Source organism: Populus nigra, chromosome 9 (genome assembly GCF_951802175.1).
Source record: "Populus nigra chromosome 9, ddPopNigr1.1, whole genome shotgun sequence".
Lineage (NCBI taxonomy): Eukaryota > Viridiplantae > Streptophyta > Magnoliopsida > Malpighiales > Salicaceae > Populus > Populus nigra.
Window position 1 is genome coordinate 3380106 of NC_084860.1, and position 17325 is coordinate 3397430.

Below are 17325 nucleotides of genomic sequence, written 5' to 3' on the forward strand. Positions count from 1 at the left end.
GTTTTGGTGGCCTAAATAGGTGTTGACAATATTTTTTTCTCTTTACCGTTGAAATCTGACAACCTATCTCCCCCCTCTATCAAAAGGACTAAAAATAACAAAAATGAACTTTTATATCAAAACTAAATTGAAAAATTATTGAGGTACCAAATATGTATAATTTTTAAACTATGAGGGCTAAATTAAATTTTTTGTGTAAACTTTGAAACTATTACCTATTTGTGGTGTATTTTCTACTTTGATTCCTTGTCTTTTAGTTTTATCCATAGTCAACAAATTTGATTCAACTGCTCTTAAATTTGACCCAAAAAAAATGCAATCACACCAAAAACAATTAGATGACCAAATTAAAAGAAAAATAATTGAACAATATATTCATACTAAAATGTGAGAGGCTGCACATTCTCGACTTAATAGTACTCATTCCATACGTTTTTTTTTTACTTAATAACTAAGCTTAATTTAATCTAAATTTGATAAATATTAGTGAATATTATTGTGTGTGGGCTTTTTTTATATAATTATTTTATTCAATAGGTAATGAATATTGTTAAGTCTAACTTAAAATCATTTACAACCCGATTGTTGATATGGGTGTTGGATATTTATATTTTTTTAATATATAATAATAATAATAATAATAATAATAATAATAATAATAAATAAATAAATATATAGTTGACAAAGGTGGTCGTCATCATCATGCTTATCATTATACACATTATTTAGTTAAAATAAGTTTAAAATAAATGGATTTTTTTTCAATATTTTTCTAAAATAGTAAAAAGCTTCCCATGAATGACTAGCACATAAAATACTTTGATACATCGCAGGCCTTTCCACTTCCCAATTTATCATGATCAAGCCAACAATAAGCTAACACAACAAAGTGTTAATATAAAATTTCAAAATAATGTATTAAAGAAATAACAGATCAAATTTCTTCAAAAATCTCTTACCTTATTCAAATAAATGATGCCTATTAAATAGACATCATAAGCTTATAAAGAAAGCAATTTAAACTTAGAAATAAGAATTTACTATCCCAAGCCTAATACATTATATAATAAACTAATATGTTTCTAAAAACAAGTAAAAAAACAGAAACAATTTCTTAAAGAGTAGGTTTTCTGGAGAATGATTTCACAAGAATAAAGAGTTAGTTTGCTTCATAAAGAATAGCTTTATCATTCCTTGACCATAGCAGTAATATTATTTTTAACACTCTCCTTTAAATTAGTAAAATTAACATCTAATTCCTAAAAATATTTTATAATAATCACTCCAAGTATACTTCTTAACTTTTTAAACACTATTCACTTGAGTGATTTGGTCCTCACTTTGACAATGAAACATATTTATTACTTTTTCTTTGTAAAGATTATGTAAGAAATGATAACGTACATCTTTGTGCTTACTTCTGCCATGAAAGATTAGATTCTTTACAAGCTTTACAGTGGACATGTTATCAAAATGCATAATAATATGATTTTTTTTATTCAAATATAATACCTTAAATAACTTTTTTAACCAAATTGCTTGTGAGACATATGAAGTAACGACCACTAGTTAAGCTTCTATAATAAATAAGGTCATTATTGATTGTTTTTATATGATCATAAAATTGCTCACGACCCCATCATAAATACATAGCTTGAAGTTTATTTCTTGTCATCTATGTCACCAAAAGGGGCAGAATTAAAGGGGGGTAAGCAAGGGCTTGGGCCCCTGCAAAACATTTCAATTTGTTTTATTACCTAGTGTTTAAACGTGGGAAAATAAAATGTTTTTTTTATTTTAAATAGGTGGGCCCTTCCATAGTAAATATATTTGCTGAAGAATATAGGATCACTTTAAAACTTCTATTTACGTAGCAAGAAGAACATAAAGTTATAAGACTTTGCCGTCACTTTTTAGAACCCTAACATAAAAGTTAAAAAATAGATATAAGAGTACAAATAGCAAGTGGAAAAGTTAAAGTAAACGGCAAACCCATCAATTAATTCATCTTTCATCCAACAAAACAAGGTAATTGGTTAATGATAACCCAAATTTAAAATTTATTTGTGTTTTGTTTTGGGATGTTTGTTAAGAATTTGATGGTGTTTTATATATATATATATATATATATATATATATATATATATATATAATTCTGCTATTTTTCTTCTCAGATCTGCTAGTTTTACCAAAAAAATTTTGAATTCTTGTTATAGTGATATTTTTTTTCTAATTAATTTTATATATTTTATGGGTTTGTTTTAATTATGCTTGGATTTTTTTTATATTTTGTTTTTAGCAAAGCCACCAAAATTACCAATTTTTTTTCATGATATATGTTTTGATTTTAGATTGAACCATAAACAAAATAAGAAGAGTTGATTCTTTTTTTGAGAAAAAAATAAAAAAAAAATTGATAACTCATAGCCTAGTGAAGCAACTCTAATGTGTAATGTTGAAGTTATGGTTGAGCAGCCCTAATGTACTTCAGTTTACAAATAACCTACATTGACTAGTGAACCACCTCCTACTAGAATTGACATTGCTCATTTAATTAGAGATTCAGGCAATCGTCCTTAAATTTAGGAATACCCAGTTAATCAACAAGATGAAATTTGAAGGGCATACATTAATTTGGGGCCATATCAACCTTTGATGTATGAATATCTGTTGACTAGTGAGAAACATTCTTGTCGATTTCAATCTCATTTGTTCAAAAGTTATCCATGGCTTGAATACTCAGAGAAAAATACTGCATTTTGTTTTCCTTACTATTTATTTTCAAGTAAGCCATCTAGAAAGTCAAGATCAGACACATTTACTGTTAAAGGATTCAATTGTTGGAAGAAAGTTAATGATGGAGAGTGGTGTGCTTTTTGACTCATATGGGAAAAGGTCCAAATTCAGCTCACAGATTTGCTACTAGGTGCTTGGAAAATTTAAAAAATCAGTCATGTCATAATAAGAAGGTAGTTAAGAGACAAACTACTCAAGAAATTCTAAATAATCGATTGCATATTAAAGCTTCAATAGATATTGTTTGTTAGCTCACATTTCAAGCATGTACTTTTAGAGAGCATGATGAACGTCCAGAATAAAAAAATCAAGGTAATTTTCTTGAAATGATTGAACTTTTAGCATCTTACAATGAGCAAGTAGAAGCTCTTGTTTTGGGTAATACTCCACAAAATGCTAAATACACCTCACATCAAATTCAAAAAGAAATTTTACATGTCTTTGCTAGAAATGTTCAGTCTTCAATTCGTCATGAGATTGGTGATGCAAGATTTTGTTTAATTGTTGATGAAGCTCGAAATGAATCAGGAAGAGAGCAAATGGCCCTTGTTATTAGGTTTGTTGATAGAAATGAATTTATACGAGAACGATTTTTGGATATAATTCATGTCAAAGATACAACTGCTTCAACTCTTAAGGAAGAGATTTCCTTTGTTTTATCTCATCACAATCTTGATGTTCAAAATATTAGGAGCCAAGGGTATGATGGTGCTAGTAATATGCATGGAGAGTGGAATGGTTTGCAAGCTTTATTCATTAATGATTGCCCTTATGCATATTATGTACATTGTTTAGCTCATCAATTATAATTTGCTCTTATTGTTGCAACTAGAGAAATATCTGATGTTCACATTTTCTTTCAGAATTTGATTTTTATTATTAACATTGTTAGTGCTTCTTGCAAGCGTAATAATGAATTACGGACTTTTCAAGCAACTACAATTGAATATCTGGTAGATATTTGTGAGATTGAAACGGGTAAAGGAGTTAATCAAGTAAGTGGTTTGCAACAACCTGGAGATAGCAGATGGAATTCGCACTTCAAATCAATTTGCAGTTTGATAAAAATATATAGGGCAACTTGCTTGGTTCTTGAAAACATTGTTTTAGATGGATCTACTTATTCTCAACGTGGTGATGCAGCCTTTTCATTTAAGTTGCTAATGTTAATTGATTTTTCATTCATTTTACATATAATGAAGAATGTTTTGGGAATTACTGATGTGCTTTGTCAAGCATTGTAACAAAAATCTCAAGACATTTTAAATGTTACACATTTGGTGACTACCACAAAAACTTTAATTCAAAAGTTAAGCGATGATAGTTGAGAAACTCTTTTAGAAGAAGTGACATCATTTTATAAGCATCAAGACATTGAAGTTCCTGATATGGATGCTTGTTTTTCTAGTGTGGGACGATATCATCGTAAAAAAAATCAATAACAGTTGAGCATCACTACCGAGTTGATATATTTACAGTTATCATTGATCAACAACTACAAGAGCTAAATAATAGATTCAATGAGCAGGCGATCGAGCTTCTTAAATTGAGCACAGCTTTACATCCTAGAAATAGCTATAAATTATTCAATGTTGAAGATATATGCGTACTTGTTGATAAGTTCTATCCTGAAGATTTTTCTGACCAAGATAAAATTCATTTAAGATTTCAATTCCTTCATGAAAATAAAAATAGATAAATTAAAAGGCACATAAATTACTTCAAATAACCAGATGGCATATAAAGTACCAGGTGTCCAATTCCTAATATGGCACAATGCTACTCAAAAAGGGATTCCCACCATATTTACGTTAGAATCTAGCTAAATTTACCAACCAAGTGTTATGGTTCACAACTCAAATCTAAGGGGAGGAGCATCCAAACTAGAGTTTTTAAACCCGGTCTGGTGATCGACCGGGCTCAAGGCCCATGTTACCGGATTTTGATCGGGTCACCGGGTCAATCCTAATTTTTTTTATAAATTAAAATGATATCATTTTAGTTTTTTTTTTAAATGCTACTCAAAAAGGGATTCCCACCATATTTACGTTAGAATCTAGCTAAATTTACCAACCAAGTGTTATGGTTCACAACTCAAATCTAAGGGGAGGAGCATCCAAACTAGAGTTTTTAAACCCGGTCTGGTGATCGACCGGGCTCAAGGCCCATGTTACCGGATTTTGATCGGGTCACCGGGTCAATCCTAATTTTTTTTATAAATTAAAATGATATCATTTTAGTTTTTTTTTAAATAGTTAACGGGTTGCAACTGGATTTTTAACCTGATCTTGCCGGGTCACCCAGGTTTTTACTTCCCTTATTTTTTTGAAAACTCGATCCAGTTCCAGCTCTGGGTCAACCAAGTCCCAAGTCGATCTTCCCACTCGAACCAGGTTTTAAAACTATGATCCAAACATTGAAAATGATAGAATCACACGGTGATGGATATAATCTTTTATATTAGAATCTAAATTTAAATTATAAAATTCTTCTTTTACCAATCAAGGTGTTATGGTTCACAACTCAAATACCAAACAACTTTAGTATTTTGTTATTAAGATTATCCACGGCGAAAGAAGATTATCTAAGGATTCCACTCCATATATAAAGGTTGGAGCACTAAGATTATCAACTAAAAAGAGGTATACAGATTCGAGAACAAGCAAGTCTCAACTATTTTAATACATGCATAAGCCAATAATGATGCTATAATCAAAATATATATTCATTAGGAATTAAATAGTGTTTTATTTTTTAAATATATATATATATATATTTATTTTCATTAGGAATTAAATATATATTTATTTTTTACCGTGAACTCAAAGACAAGTTCTTTTTAAATAGAAGAGTTTGACATGAAACAATTTCTTTTAATTTCTTGTTTAGATTTTTTATTAGAGATTATTATAATAGAATTTAAGAATCTATTCCAGACTTTTTGGATTTAGGGTTTTCTTGATAATTCTTGTAGCTTGAGAAACACCTATCTTGGACCTATACAACCCATTGACCATAGCATTTATACAGTTTATTTGAAATTGTGATTGTTTTTTATTTAGAAATGTATTAAAATATTTTTTTTATTTTTTTAAAATTATTTTTAACATCAATACATTAAAATAATTTAAAAATATAAAAAAATATTAATTTAAAATAAATAAAAAATAAAATAAAATTAATTTTTTTAAAAATATTTTTAAAATACAAATCAAACAGAAACATACTTCCCGAGAGAAAATTGTGAAATTTTATAGACACCTCTTGAAAATGAATAGACTTGTGTTATCTGGACCTAGTCAGTAATCGAACAATTTCAAAGGTTCAAAAAGAACGAACCAATTAGCATTGGGCAGGCAGACAATCTTCGCCTGTGTCTGTCCGTGTCTGGAGGGCACACCAGGTGGTCGTGTTCAATTTAGGTTTACTTACGCGATGCATCATTGTCTACTCCGTCAAGTAAATGACATGTGATTGTTAAGATTTGTGTTTGGTATTATAGTATCTCTTATTTTTGGAAAATATTTTTATTTAAAAATATATTAAAATAATATTATTTTAAATTTATTTTTTATATTAACATACAAACTGTCTGAAAAAAAAATATTAAAAAAAACAAAAAAAATCATGCAACAGTGAATTTGACCAGACTTTCTGAGATATTTCCCTGCCAGAGTGCCAGTTGAATACGTGTGACCTGTGGTCATGCTAATTGACGGTGCAAATTCACAGTTTGAAAAATCAAAGTCAGCATCAGCGAGGATGCCGCCAAGTCCTGAAGCACGGGAGGCTTCTACTATTCTAGGTCGTGTTCAATATAGGTATATACTTGGCAGTGTAGGAGTAATTATTTTTTAAATAATATTTTATATTGAAATATATATTAATAATTTTTTTATTTTTAAAAAAATTATTTTTAATATTAATAAATTAAAACAATCTAAAACATACAAATTATATTAAATTTTAACAAAAAAAAAATTAATTTTTTAAAAACACCATTTCAACCACTTCTCAATCATGTTCTTAAGCCAATACATCATTCTCCACTCTCTCAAGCCAATGCCATGTGACTAGCACGTTAATATTATATTAGGATTTATTTTTAAAATATTTTTTATTTAAAAATATAAAAAATAATATTTTTTAATTTTTAAAATTTATTTTTAATATCAACACATCATGACGTAAAATATAAAAAAATTAATTTTTTTAAAATATAAAAATAAACATGTTACAATGAATATGAGATATTTCCCTGCCAGAGTGCCCGACAATTTCAAAACGTGTGACCTGTGGTATTGCTAATTGACGGTGCTAATTCGCAGTTTGAAAAATCAAAATCAGCATCAGCAAAGATGCTGCAAGTCCTGATCCTGAATCATGGGAGACTACTAACTACAGTACTGCTACTCTGCGACAGCATCAAGACCAATAAGGAAGCAGACCTTGTTGGACACGTGAGCCTAAAACTTTTACACGAAATCTCCCTTCCAGATTCTTGGGGGCTGTGGTCCCCATCATATGTTTCCTTTCCATTGACTTTGCTTTCAATTTCCAAAAAAGTGGAAGATTTGATTGGAGATTTAAACCATCAACCCAACTGTACGCCATTAACTCTACTCTTGCTAACAGCCTTTCTGAACCCTAGTCAAACAAGGGTTTTACGCACCCTTTATGTTGTTTTTTTTTTCCCCGGTTCAGTCGTCTTTTTCAAAACCAATTAGATTTTTTTAAAAAAATTAATTTTTTCCAGTATTTTTAATTTTTTTTAATATATCAATATCAAAAATAAATTTTTAAAAATATAAAAAATATTATTTTTATATATTTTCTAATAAAAAATAATTTTTATCATAATTTCAAACATATTTCTAATGGTTAAACTTACACGGCTAGTCTACTAAGAAACCGTTTGGGAACGCAGTGTAAACCGTGTTTTCAAAAAATTTAATTTTTTTGCTAAAATTTAATATGTTTTGTATGTTTTGGATCGTTTTGATGTGCTAATGTCAAAAATAATTTTTAAAAAATAAAAAAATATCATTGACATGTATTTCGATATAAAAAACTATTTGAAACGTAACCACAACTATAATGTGAAACATACACTAAATTAATTTGGGAAACTTGTTATTTAAAATCTAATTTGGTTTGTAATTAAAATTAAATAAAAAAAAAGTATTAAACTGGTAAAACATAATTAACTTGATGAGAATCTAATTAAAATAATCAAACTGCATCTAAACACACTGACTCAATTAAATCTAATTTTTTTAATAAAAATAATTTAGATTTTTTTTCAAGTTAGGGTTTGACAACTATACCCTTCAGCCACCCACACGAAACACATGCAGACAACTGCAGGGACGTAATTGTCCTTCCGAAACGTGAACCACACCAAAACGCGAAAAAAAGGGGCCAAATAACAAGTCGTTTTGTAGAACGTTCTCTTTTTACTGTTGCAACATTTCTCGAACAATTTCCATGATGTTTTTTTTTTCTATGTTGCTCGTTACCAGCGCACAAAATAAGAATATACGAAAACAGAAGACATGATGATTCGGCTTTGCTACGGCTTCCTCGGACTCCGCTTTGCTGTTTTAAATAATAGTCATACATTTTTCTTGGAACTCAAGTCGGCTCCTTAGTTTCTTCTACCCCTCTCTTCTCTCTTCCCCCACACATTCCTTGACGTGAGTTGATTTCTTCCTCTCTTTCTCTTGCCTCAAACAAGACATAAAACACTTGAAATTTGTTTTTGTTGTTAAGTTGGTTCTTGTTTAGTGTTTCATTATTACTAAAGAGAGCAACTTTGTCTTGAAAAAACGAAAACAGAAATCTTGGGTACAGTTCAAAGCAGAACTCGAGAAAAGTTTGTGTTTTCTTTAAGAAAGTAATGTTTTTTTTCCTCTTTTTTAATGTTCCTATTTTTGTTCTTGGTCCTTGTTTACTTTGAGTATGGTAACTGATCATGGCATATGTCATTGCTTGTGTTAGGCATGCGTTACTACTGGTTTTCAGTTTGGTTGGTGGTGGGTTTAAGTTCTTGTGCTTAACTTTGTTTCAAGATCTGTGGAAGTTCAATTCTTTTTTTCTCTTAAAGTTTCAAATTTCTATAATGGCCTAGGATGAGGTTTCTTTATGTGCAAAATCTTTTCTTGCAGGGGTTTATATGAGTTTTTGTGGTTGTTTTAATTAGTAGCTTAAACATGTTTTGTAAATTAGTTTTTTGATGTTTTGATGTTTGTGATTCGATCTTGTGACTGATCATTAAAAAATCCACCTTCAAATGGCTGCTGCTTAATAAATTAATATGGATTAGTTTTAAATTAACGAATATTCTGATACCGATGCCATCATGTTGTATCTATGTGTTTGTGCTAAATCAACGCCCACTTTGGTTGCTTCAAGCGTTTTTATGCATCGAGAGAAGTTACCATCTTAAGTAGAAATGTAGAGTTCCTTGAATGATTATAATTCAAGTTTGGGCTATTGAGGATTTATCATCTAAATTAGAAGATAATTAGGCCTTTTGGGTTATGTAATTCACCCATGGTGCATTCTTCAGGTGGGAACTATATTTCCTGCCTTTTGGTTTAAGAGCTTGCAAAATGAAGGGGAATTGCTTCCGAACCTTAGAAGTTAAGAAGTGATCTGTTGTGAAGTTGCATAATTGAAATCATTAATTAGCTAGGCTTAGTTAGATGATTGTAGTTTTTTGGGACTAATTTGTAGCATGTGTTAATTTGGCAGCTAGAACTAGCTAGTTAACAAATAAGAATGTGCTTTGTTTTAGTTGTGGGCGAGAAATGACAGCTTATTGTGCTGCTAGTTTGCGTTTAGAATTGCTCTAGACGGTTTCTCTTTGTATATGCCATCAAATGATGAGGAAAGCTAAGTTTGGCTTTTGTTTTCTTGTCAACTAGTCATGGAAAGGATCGTTATCGAAGGTGAACAAATTTCTAGATGCCTTTTAGACCATAACTCCACTTGTTGTATCTGTTGTCTTTAGCCTCCACAATATTTGGAGTATTTGAATTGGCTTTCTCTATATAAACGTACATTGAGCTCTTCCTTCAAGAATACATATATATGTGCTGCTTGCTTAGCTCATTTCTCTCAATTTTATTGCAGGTTCAATAAGAAAAAGTTCCTATATTTGATCCTGAATTGAGTGGTTGAGGGTATCAGCTCTTGTTTCTAGACTGATACTTTATTGACATGGCATTTGCAAGGGTTGCTAGAAGTGGCTTGAGAAGAACAGGAGGTACCTTTGGCAGTTACTCAAGTGAAGGGGATGTGTTATTATGTGAAGGAGTATCTATCCATAGAGGTCCCTTACCTTCCCTTCAAAATGCCAAAGCTGCCAGTGATTTTTCGTACATTTCCAGCTTCAGGAAGATTAATCACGTGAATATGCAGAGCAGGGGAATCAGGGTAACTCCACGGTATCAATCTGCAACTGCAGAGAGGATTGTGGAGGAGTCAGGATCCGAATATGATGAACCAAGTTATCCAGGGCTTGAAGCAACAAAGCCTGGTGAAAAGCCAAGGGTAGTTGTCCTTGGTACTGGATGGGCTGCTTGTCGATTCATGAAAGGACTTGACACCAAAATTTATGACATTGTTTGCATATCTCCAAGGAATCACATGGTGTTCACACCTTTGCTGGCTTCAACTTGTGTTGGAACACTTGAGTTTCGCTCTGTGGTTGAGCCTGTTAATCGGATACAATCTGCGTTGGCAACAAGTCCCGACTCATACTTTTATATGGCTTCCTGTTTTGGCGTTGACACAGACAAGCATGAAGTGAGTCTTACATTTTCCCTCTAATGCAAATTCAAATAGTATTTTGATTGGATATGCAATTGCCAATCCAATGTAAGTTGCTTTCCATGTGAAAGTACTTAAATTAGATGTTACTTTCATGTGATCAGGTGTACTGTGAGACAATCAGCAATGGTGGACTGCCACATGAACCTTACCAGTTTAAAGTTGCATATGACAAGCTTGTCATTGCTGCTGGATCCGAGCCTCTGACTTTTGGTATCAAAGGGGTAAAGGAACATGCGTTTTTTCTTAGAGAAGTAAATCACGCTCAAGAAATAAGGAAAAAGCTTCTCTTGAATCTTATGCTCTCTGAAAATCCAGGTGAGTTCTGCTTAAAGTTTGTTTTCCATTTCAAACTCTGATGCCTTTGTTCAGAGTTTGTATAGAATTAAGAAGAAGAAGAAGAAGAAATGATCAAAGCTGTTCCTTTTTGTACAATATTTTAAGTATTTGCTCATTCTTTGATCCACGAACAACTCCAGGGAACCATTTCTTGAATTTTGGCTCCCGGTTTTAACAAGAGAATCTAGATTTATGCTCATTAGATATGGTTCTATTCCAGCCAACTTCCCAGGCAAAAAGAAGCTCTGCTTTTGTGTCTGAAGTTGGCTTATTTGCTCAGTCAGGCAGCTCCATGCTATTAATTCATCATTTAAAAAAAAATTGAAAGACTTATACCAGTTATATTATTGCAGGCATACCTGAAGAAGAAAAGAAACGGCTTTTACATTGTGTAGTTATTGGAGGTGGTCCTACTGGTGTGGAATTTAGTGGTGAATTGAGTGATTTTATCATGAGAGATGTTCGGGACCGGTATACTCATGTTAAGGATTATGTTAAAGTCACCCTCATAGAGGTAATGTACATGCTTCTTTACTTGCTTGCAAATAACTCTGCATAGAGATATTAAATTGCTAACATTTTGGTTTTGCCTTTTTTTCCTTTCTTAAACAGGCAAATGAGATCCTGTCATCCTTTGATGTTAGCCTGCGGCAATATGCAACAAATCATTTGACCAAGGTAATTTTGTTTGTACTCGAGTCTCTATTGTAGTTGAACAATTTCTCTTGTGAACTGCTTGTGACATTCTGGAGTTTTTTTCAGTCTGGTGTCGGTTTTATGCGAGGAGTAGTGAAAGAGGTGCACCCCAAAAATATAGTTCTTAATGACGGGACTAATGTTCCTTATGGTCTTTTGGTCTGGTCTACTGGTGTTGGTCCCTCTCAGTTTGTGAAGTCATTAGACCTTCCCAAGTCCCCTGGTGGAAGGTATTAAAACAGCAATTTCATTTGAAAATTTTCTACTTTCTTGCAATTCCTATATTTGGAAGGTCTTGCTGACTAATCTTATTGACACAGGATTGGTATTGATGAATGGTTGCGAGTCCCGTCTGTAGAAGATGTGTTTGCACTTGGAGACTGTGCTGGTTTTCTTGAAAATTCAGGGAGACCAGTGCTTCCAGCTTTAGCTCAGGTCAGACCCTCTAGCTAGTTTACCTCTCTGACACATCCATCTTCCACTGTTTTGTCACAATAGTCTAGCTAATCCAAAATCGTTGCATACTTTTGGTGATTGTGAAATGGGCAGTTAAGGAGACAGTTTCTTTTTTCCCTTTTCTATGTAGTTATTCAGAATTAAGCTGCTCAAGGACAAGCAGCTGTAAGCTCATAAAATTCACAATTCATTTGCAGGTTGCAGAAAGGCAAGGAAAATATCTTTTGGAGCTGTTTAACAAGATTGGAAAGCATGGAGGCAAGGCTTTAAGTGCAAAAGATATCCCTCTTGGTGATCCCTTTGTCTACAAGCATTTTGGAAGCATGGCATCAGTAGGTCGTTACAAGGCGCTAGTTGATCTACGCCAATCCAAGGTGCCCTGAGATCTTGCAAAACAATTTTTACTGCCATGCCTCCAGAGCAGATGGGCACTAAGCACAGTCGCCCCTGTAAATTTGGACCACTTGTGGCCCTCTATTGCTTAGCAGTTCTCTTCTAGCTAATTTTACCTGTCATCAGCTGATGAAACCTTCGTTTTATCTATGGCAGGATGCAAAAGGTTTATCACATGCTGGATTTGTTAGCTGGTTGATTTGGCGCTCAGCTTACCTTACGCGTGTGGTCAGCTGGAGGAACCGGTTTTACGTGGCAGTGAACTGGGCAACCACCCTGGTTTTTGGCAGAGACAATTCCAGGATAGGATAGGATAGGATACGGTGGTTTTACACGACAAGACTCAACACTGGCATTGCTGAGACGTAGTGTTGTGTTTCTTAAATTTGTTTGAGCTGAGGCTCTCTATATGTTTTTCCTTAAAACCTCTCATTTCCTTTGATTTTATTCAATTTAATGTTCATATATTCCGAGTATGTTTAAGGTGAATGGAGTTTTGAGCGAAACTATAATATTTCTAATCAAATTTTTAAAATCAAGCTATACTAATAGATCCTTATCTATAGGTAATACTAGTTACATGACCCGCGCGATGCCGCGGGTCAATAGTTTTTGCATAAAAAATTTTAAAAAAAGTTAAGATTTAAAAGTATTAGATCTTTTTACAAAGCTACACCCAAAAGTCTTGGGTGTGGCTGCAACGTCTGACTTAAGAGTAATATTTATAATATTAATAATAATATTAAACTTGCATGACTCAAGTTTAAGTGGGTTTGACTGCAATACCAGACCCAATAGTCTTGGATGTGGGTCTGGCTGCAAGGTCATATCATAAAAGTATGATAATTAAATAGATTAATTAAAAAAAAATTAAAATGAAGAAAAAGAAAAAAATCTGAATTAACTGGATTAACCCTTCAAATCAGGTTAATCCGTCAAACATTGGATTCATGTCGTGAAAGTTTGATAACTAAATAGAAAAAAAAATTGACGGATTAACAGAAAATTAACTGGGCTAACCCGTCAAACCCGAGATCCGTGTCATGAAAATTTGATAACTAAATAGAAGAAAATTGAACATTAACAAACTAAATTAAACAAAAAAAATTAATTAAAAAGGAAAAAAACAAATAAAAAGACATCAGCTTTTTCACTGTGGACTACAGTGTGCAGTCCACAGTTAAAGGCATAGAAACAAAAAAAAACTAAAAGAAAAAAAAAACTAAAGGCATCAGTCGATAACTAAATAGAAAAAAATTTAATATTGATGAACTAAATTAAATAAAAAAAATAGTAAATAAAAAGAAACAATAAAAGACAAAAAACTTATAAGAAGAAAAGAACTAATGAAGAAGAAGAAGAAAAATCTAAATTAACTGGGTTAATCCGTCAAACTTGAGATCCGTGTCATGAAAGTCTAATAACTAAATAAAAAAAAATTAATATTAACAAACTAAATTAAAAAATTAATTAAAAAGAAAAAAAGAAGGTATCAACCTTTTTACCGTAAACTGCACTGTGCAGTTCATAGTGAAAGGCATAAAAAAAAGCAAAAAAAAAAAACTAAAGGCTTTAACCTTTTTACTGTAGACTGCATACAATATTAAAAGATGAAATCGGAAGAACAAAACTAATGAGGAAAAAGAAAAAAAATTTGAATCAACCCGGTTAATCCGCCAAACCAGGTTAACCCATCAAACCTGGAATTCATGTCATGAAAGTGTGATAATTAAATAAAAAAATGATTTATTATTAATAAAATAAATTTAAAAAAAAAGATTAATGTCGAAACTGAGATCCATGTCATGAAAGTCTGATAATTAAATAGAAAAAATTTAATATTAAGAAACTAAATTAAAAAAATAATTAAAAAAAAGACAAAAAAAAAAACTAAAGGCATCAGCTTTTTCACTGTGAACTGTATTGTCCAATCCACAGTAAAAGGCTTAAAAAAGAAAAGAGAAAAAAAAAATAAAGGCACATGTCACGGGTTAATTTTTTTTCTTGCATAAAAAATATCAAAAAAAAGCTAAGATCAAAGAGTGTTGCGTCTTTTTGCAAAGATATGCCCAAGAGCCTTTGGTTTAGCTGTAACGTTTGACCCAAGAGTAATATTTATAATATTAATAATAATATTAAACTTACATGACTCAAGTTTAAGTGAGTCTGGCTACAACATCAGACCTAAGAGTCTTGAATGTGGGTCTGGCTGCAAGGTCATGTTATAAAAGTGTGATAATTAAAAAGATTAATTAAAAAACAAAGCAAAAAAAACCAACAGGAAGAAAAAGAAAAAAAAATCTGAATTAACTGGGTTAACCCATCAAATCAGATTAACCCGTCAAACATGAGATTCGCATCATGAAAGTTTGATAACTAAATAGAAAAAAAATTGAAGGGTTAACCCGTCAAGCCCAGGATACGTGGCATGAAAGTCTGATAATTAAATAGAAAGAAATTTAACATTAAAAAACTAAACTAAAAGAAAAAAAATTAATTAAAAAAAAAGCAAAAAACAAATTCCGGGTTAACTCGTTAAATTTTAAAAAAAGCAAAAAAAATCTAGGTTAACTCGTCAAACTCGGGATCCGTGTCATGAAAGTCTAATAACTAAAAAAAAGTAACATTAACAAACTAAAATAAACAAAAAAATTCATTAAAAGAAAAAAAAACACAAAAAAAGCAAAAAAAAACCCATAAAGGCATAAAAAGCAAAAATAAATAAAACAGAAAAAAATTAAAAATGAAAAAAAGAAGTTTAGCGTTTCACCGTGAACTGCACAGTGAAACACTGAACAGTTTTATTATATGTTATTAATTAAAAAGAAAAGAAAAAAAAATTCGAGTTAACTCGTCAAATCAGGTTAACCCGTCAAACCCAGGATCTGTGTTATGAAACTTTGATAACTAAATAAAAAAATTAACATTAACAAACTAAATTAAACAAAAAAAAATTCATTAAAAGAAAAATACAAAAAGAAAAAAACAAAAAAAAACTCATAAAGGCATAGAAAACCAAAAAAAATAACAAAAAAAATTAAAACACAGAAAAAAATGGGAAAAAATAAAAACAAAAAAAAAGAAGAAGAAGAAGAGAAAAAAAATAGGAAAAAAATAAAAACAGGAAAAAAAATGGAAAAAAAATAAAAAGAAAAAAAAGAAGACTGCTCAGCGTTTCACTGTGGACTTGCACAGTGAAACACTGAACAGTTTTAGTTTTTTCTTAATAGTTAATTCATCTAGTTTTTCTTGTAATATTGTTCTTCTTAAATAAAATTTAATTAATTTTAATTTCAAAAAACTACTTTCAGCTAGTATTTAAAGTGCAGAACTGGTTTTTGTTTATAAAATTTTTTATAAGACTTTTAATTCTAAGAGCATATCTAAACTATTAATATCAAAATATATGTTATGCTTCAAATTATTTTCAAGAACTAAACAAGTGTTTTTAAAACATCTTTAAAGGGTGTTTCAAAGTGTGATAACATTTATTTTTTAAAGTGTTTTTTTATTTCAAAACATATTAAAATTATGTTTTTTTATTTTAAAAAAATTATTTTTAATATCAACACATCAAAATAATTTGAGAATAGCAAAAATATTTTCGAAACGCAATGTCAAACACTGTATTAACTTAAACTTCTTGGCCTCTCAAAATTAAATAAAAAACCAAACAACTTTTTATAAGAAGTGAATTGTTTAAACTCATTTTGAATCGAAGAAATTACTTGATTTACCATGTATAAAAAATAATTAATTCGAAAAGATTCTTCAGCCATTAATACTAAGTTATCAACAAAGTCATCAAAATTTTTAGTTATATGAATCATATGTTTTTCATGAAATACCAGTTCTATTTCCATTTCACTTTCTTGAGCAAAAATCAAAGCATCCATGAATCTTTTTCTCTATAACTTTTTAAGTATGATATAAGACCTTTTAATTGATCTTTAAGAACATAAACAAGCATTTCTTCTTATTGCAAACTACTACTAATTAAATTGACACTTTTTTATCTTAGATCTTCACTTACTTTTGCTAATTGTAGCAAAGAATCTCTTTTTTTTTTAGCTTGATATCTTATAGCTTTATCACTTTCTACTTGATTTTCCCAACATGTCTCCGACAATTGTTTAAGGGACAAACTTGGATTATCTTGTAATATTTTTTATTTTTTTGTTTAGAAGTGGGGAACAATGAATAAATACGTTGAACTACACCAAAAAAATAATGTAGCCTTAAGACATGAATTAGCCATATCACATAAAACTAAGTTTAAATTATAACAACCACATGGGATGGGGTGTAAAAAGCTCTACCAATCTCCTTTGTACACCTTGGTGTCTTCCCTCTCTATTTTTTATTATTATTAATATTGGAATCTGGGTCAGTTTGCGCGTATCTCGATTAATCCCACGGATCCTGAAATTAACGACCATGTAAGCCTCCAGTGACCATCATATCTTGATGTCTTCCCTTGTTAGTATAGCTATTATCGTATCATTTTCCTCTTAAGTCATTAAGGATGTGTTTGGGAACGCGGTGCAAACCGTGTTTCCAAAAAATTCAATTTTTTTTTGCTAAAATTTAATATAATTTGTACGTTTTGGATCGTTTTGATGTGCTGATATCAAAAATAATTTTTAAAAAATAAAAAAACATCATTGGCATGTATTTCAGCACAAAAAGTTATTTGAAAAACAATCATTACCACACTGCCAAACACTTTCTAACTTCAAGTTGTTGATGTTTCTCTAATGCATTTATAAGTTCATCAAGAAGATCATTTTTGTGTCATGTATATTCAAA

General features: G+C 30.9%; 1 protein-coding gene across 2 annotated transcripts; it reads left to right on the plus strand.

Moving 5' to 3' along the window:
• Positions 1-8251: 8251 nt before the first annotated feature.
• Positions 8252-13005, plus strand: LOC133703291 (internal alternative NAD(P)H-ubiquinone oxidoreductase A1, mitochondrial-like). Of its 2 annotated transcripts, none has more exons than XM_062127753.1 (9): positions 8252-8692; positions 9934-10608; positions 10737-10950; positions 11325-11485; positions 11584-11649; positions 11734-11897; positions 11988-12102; positions 12321-12497; positions 12673-13005. In XM_062127753.1, exons 2-9 carry the CDS (start codon positions 10021-10023, stop codon positions 12826-12828), a joined length of 1641 nt encoding a protein of 546 aa, XP_061983737.1. In that variant the 5' UTR covers positions 8252-8692; positions 9934-10020; the 3' UTR covers positions 12829-13005. The 2 variants fall into 2 exon arrangements, with proteins under 2 accessions (XP_061983737.1, XP_061983738.1); XM_062127754.1 differs by having other exon boundaries at positions 8252-8492.
• Positions 13006-17325: the final 4320 nt, after the last annotated feature.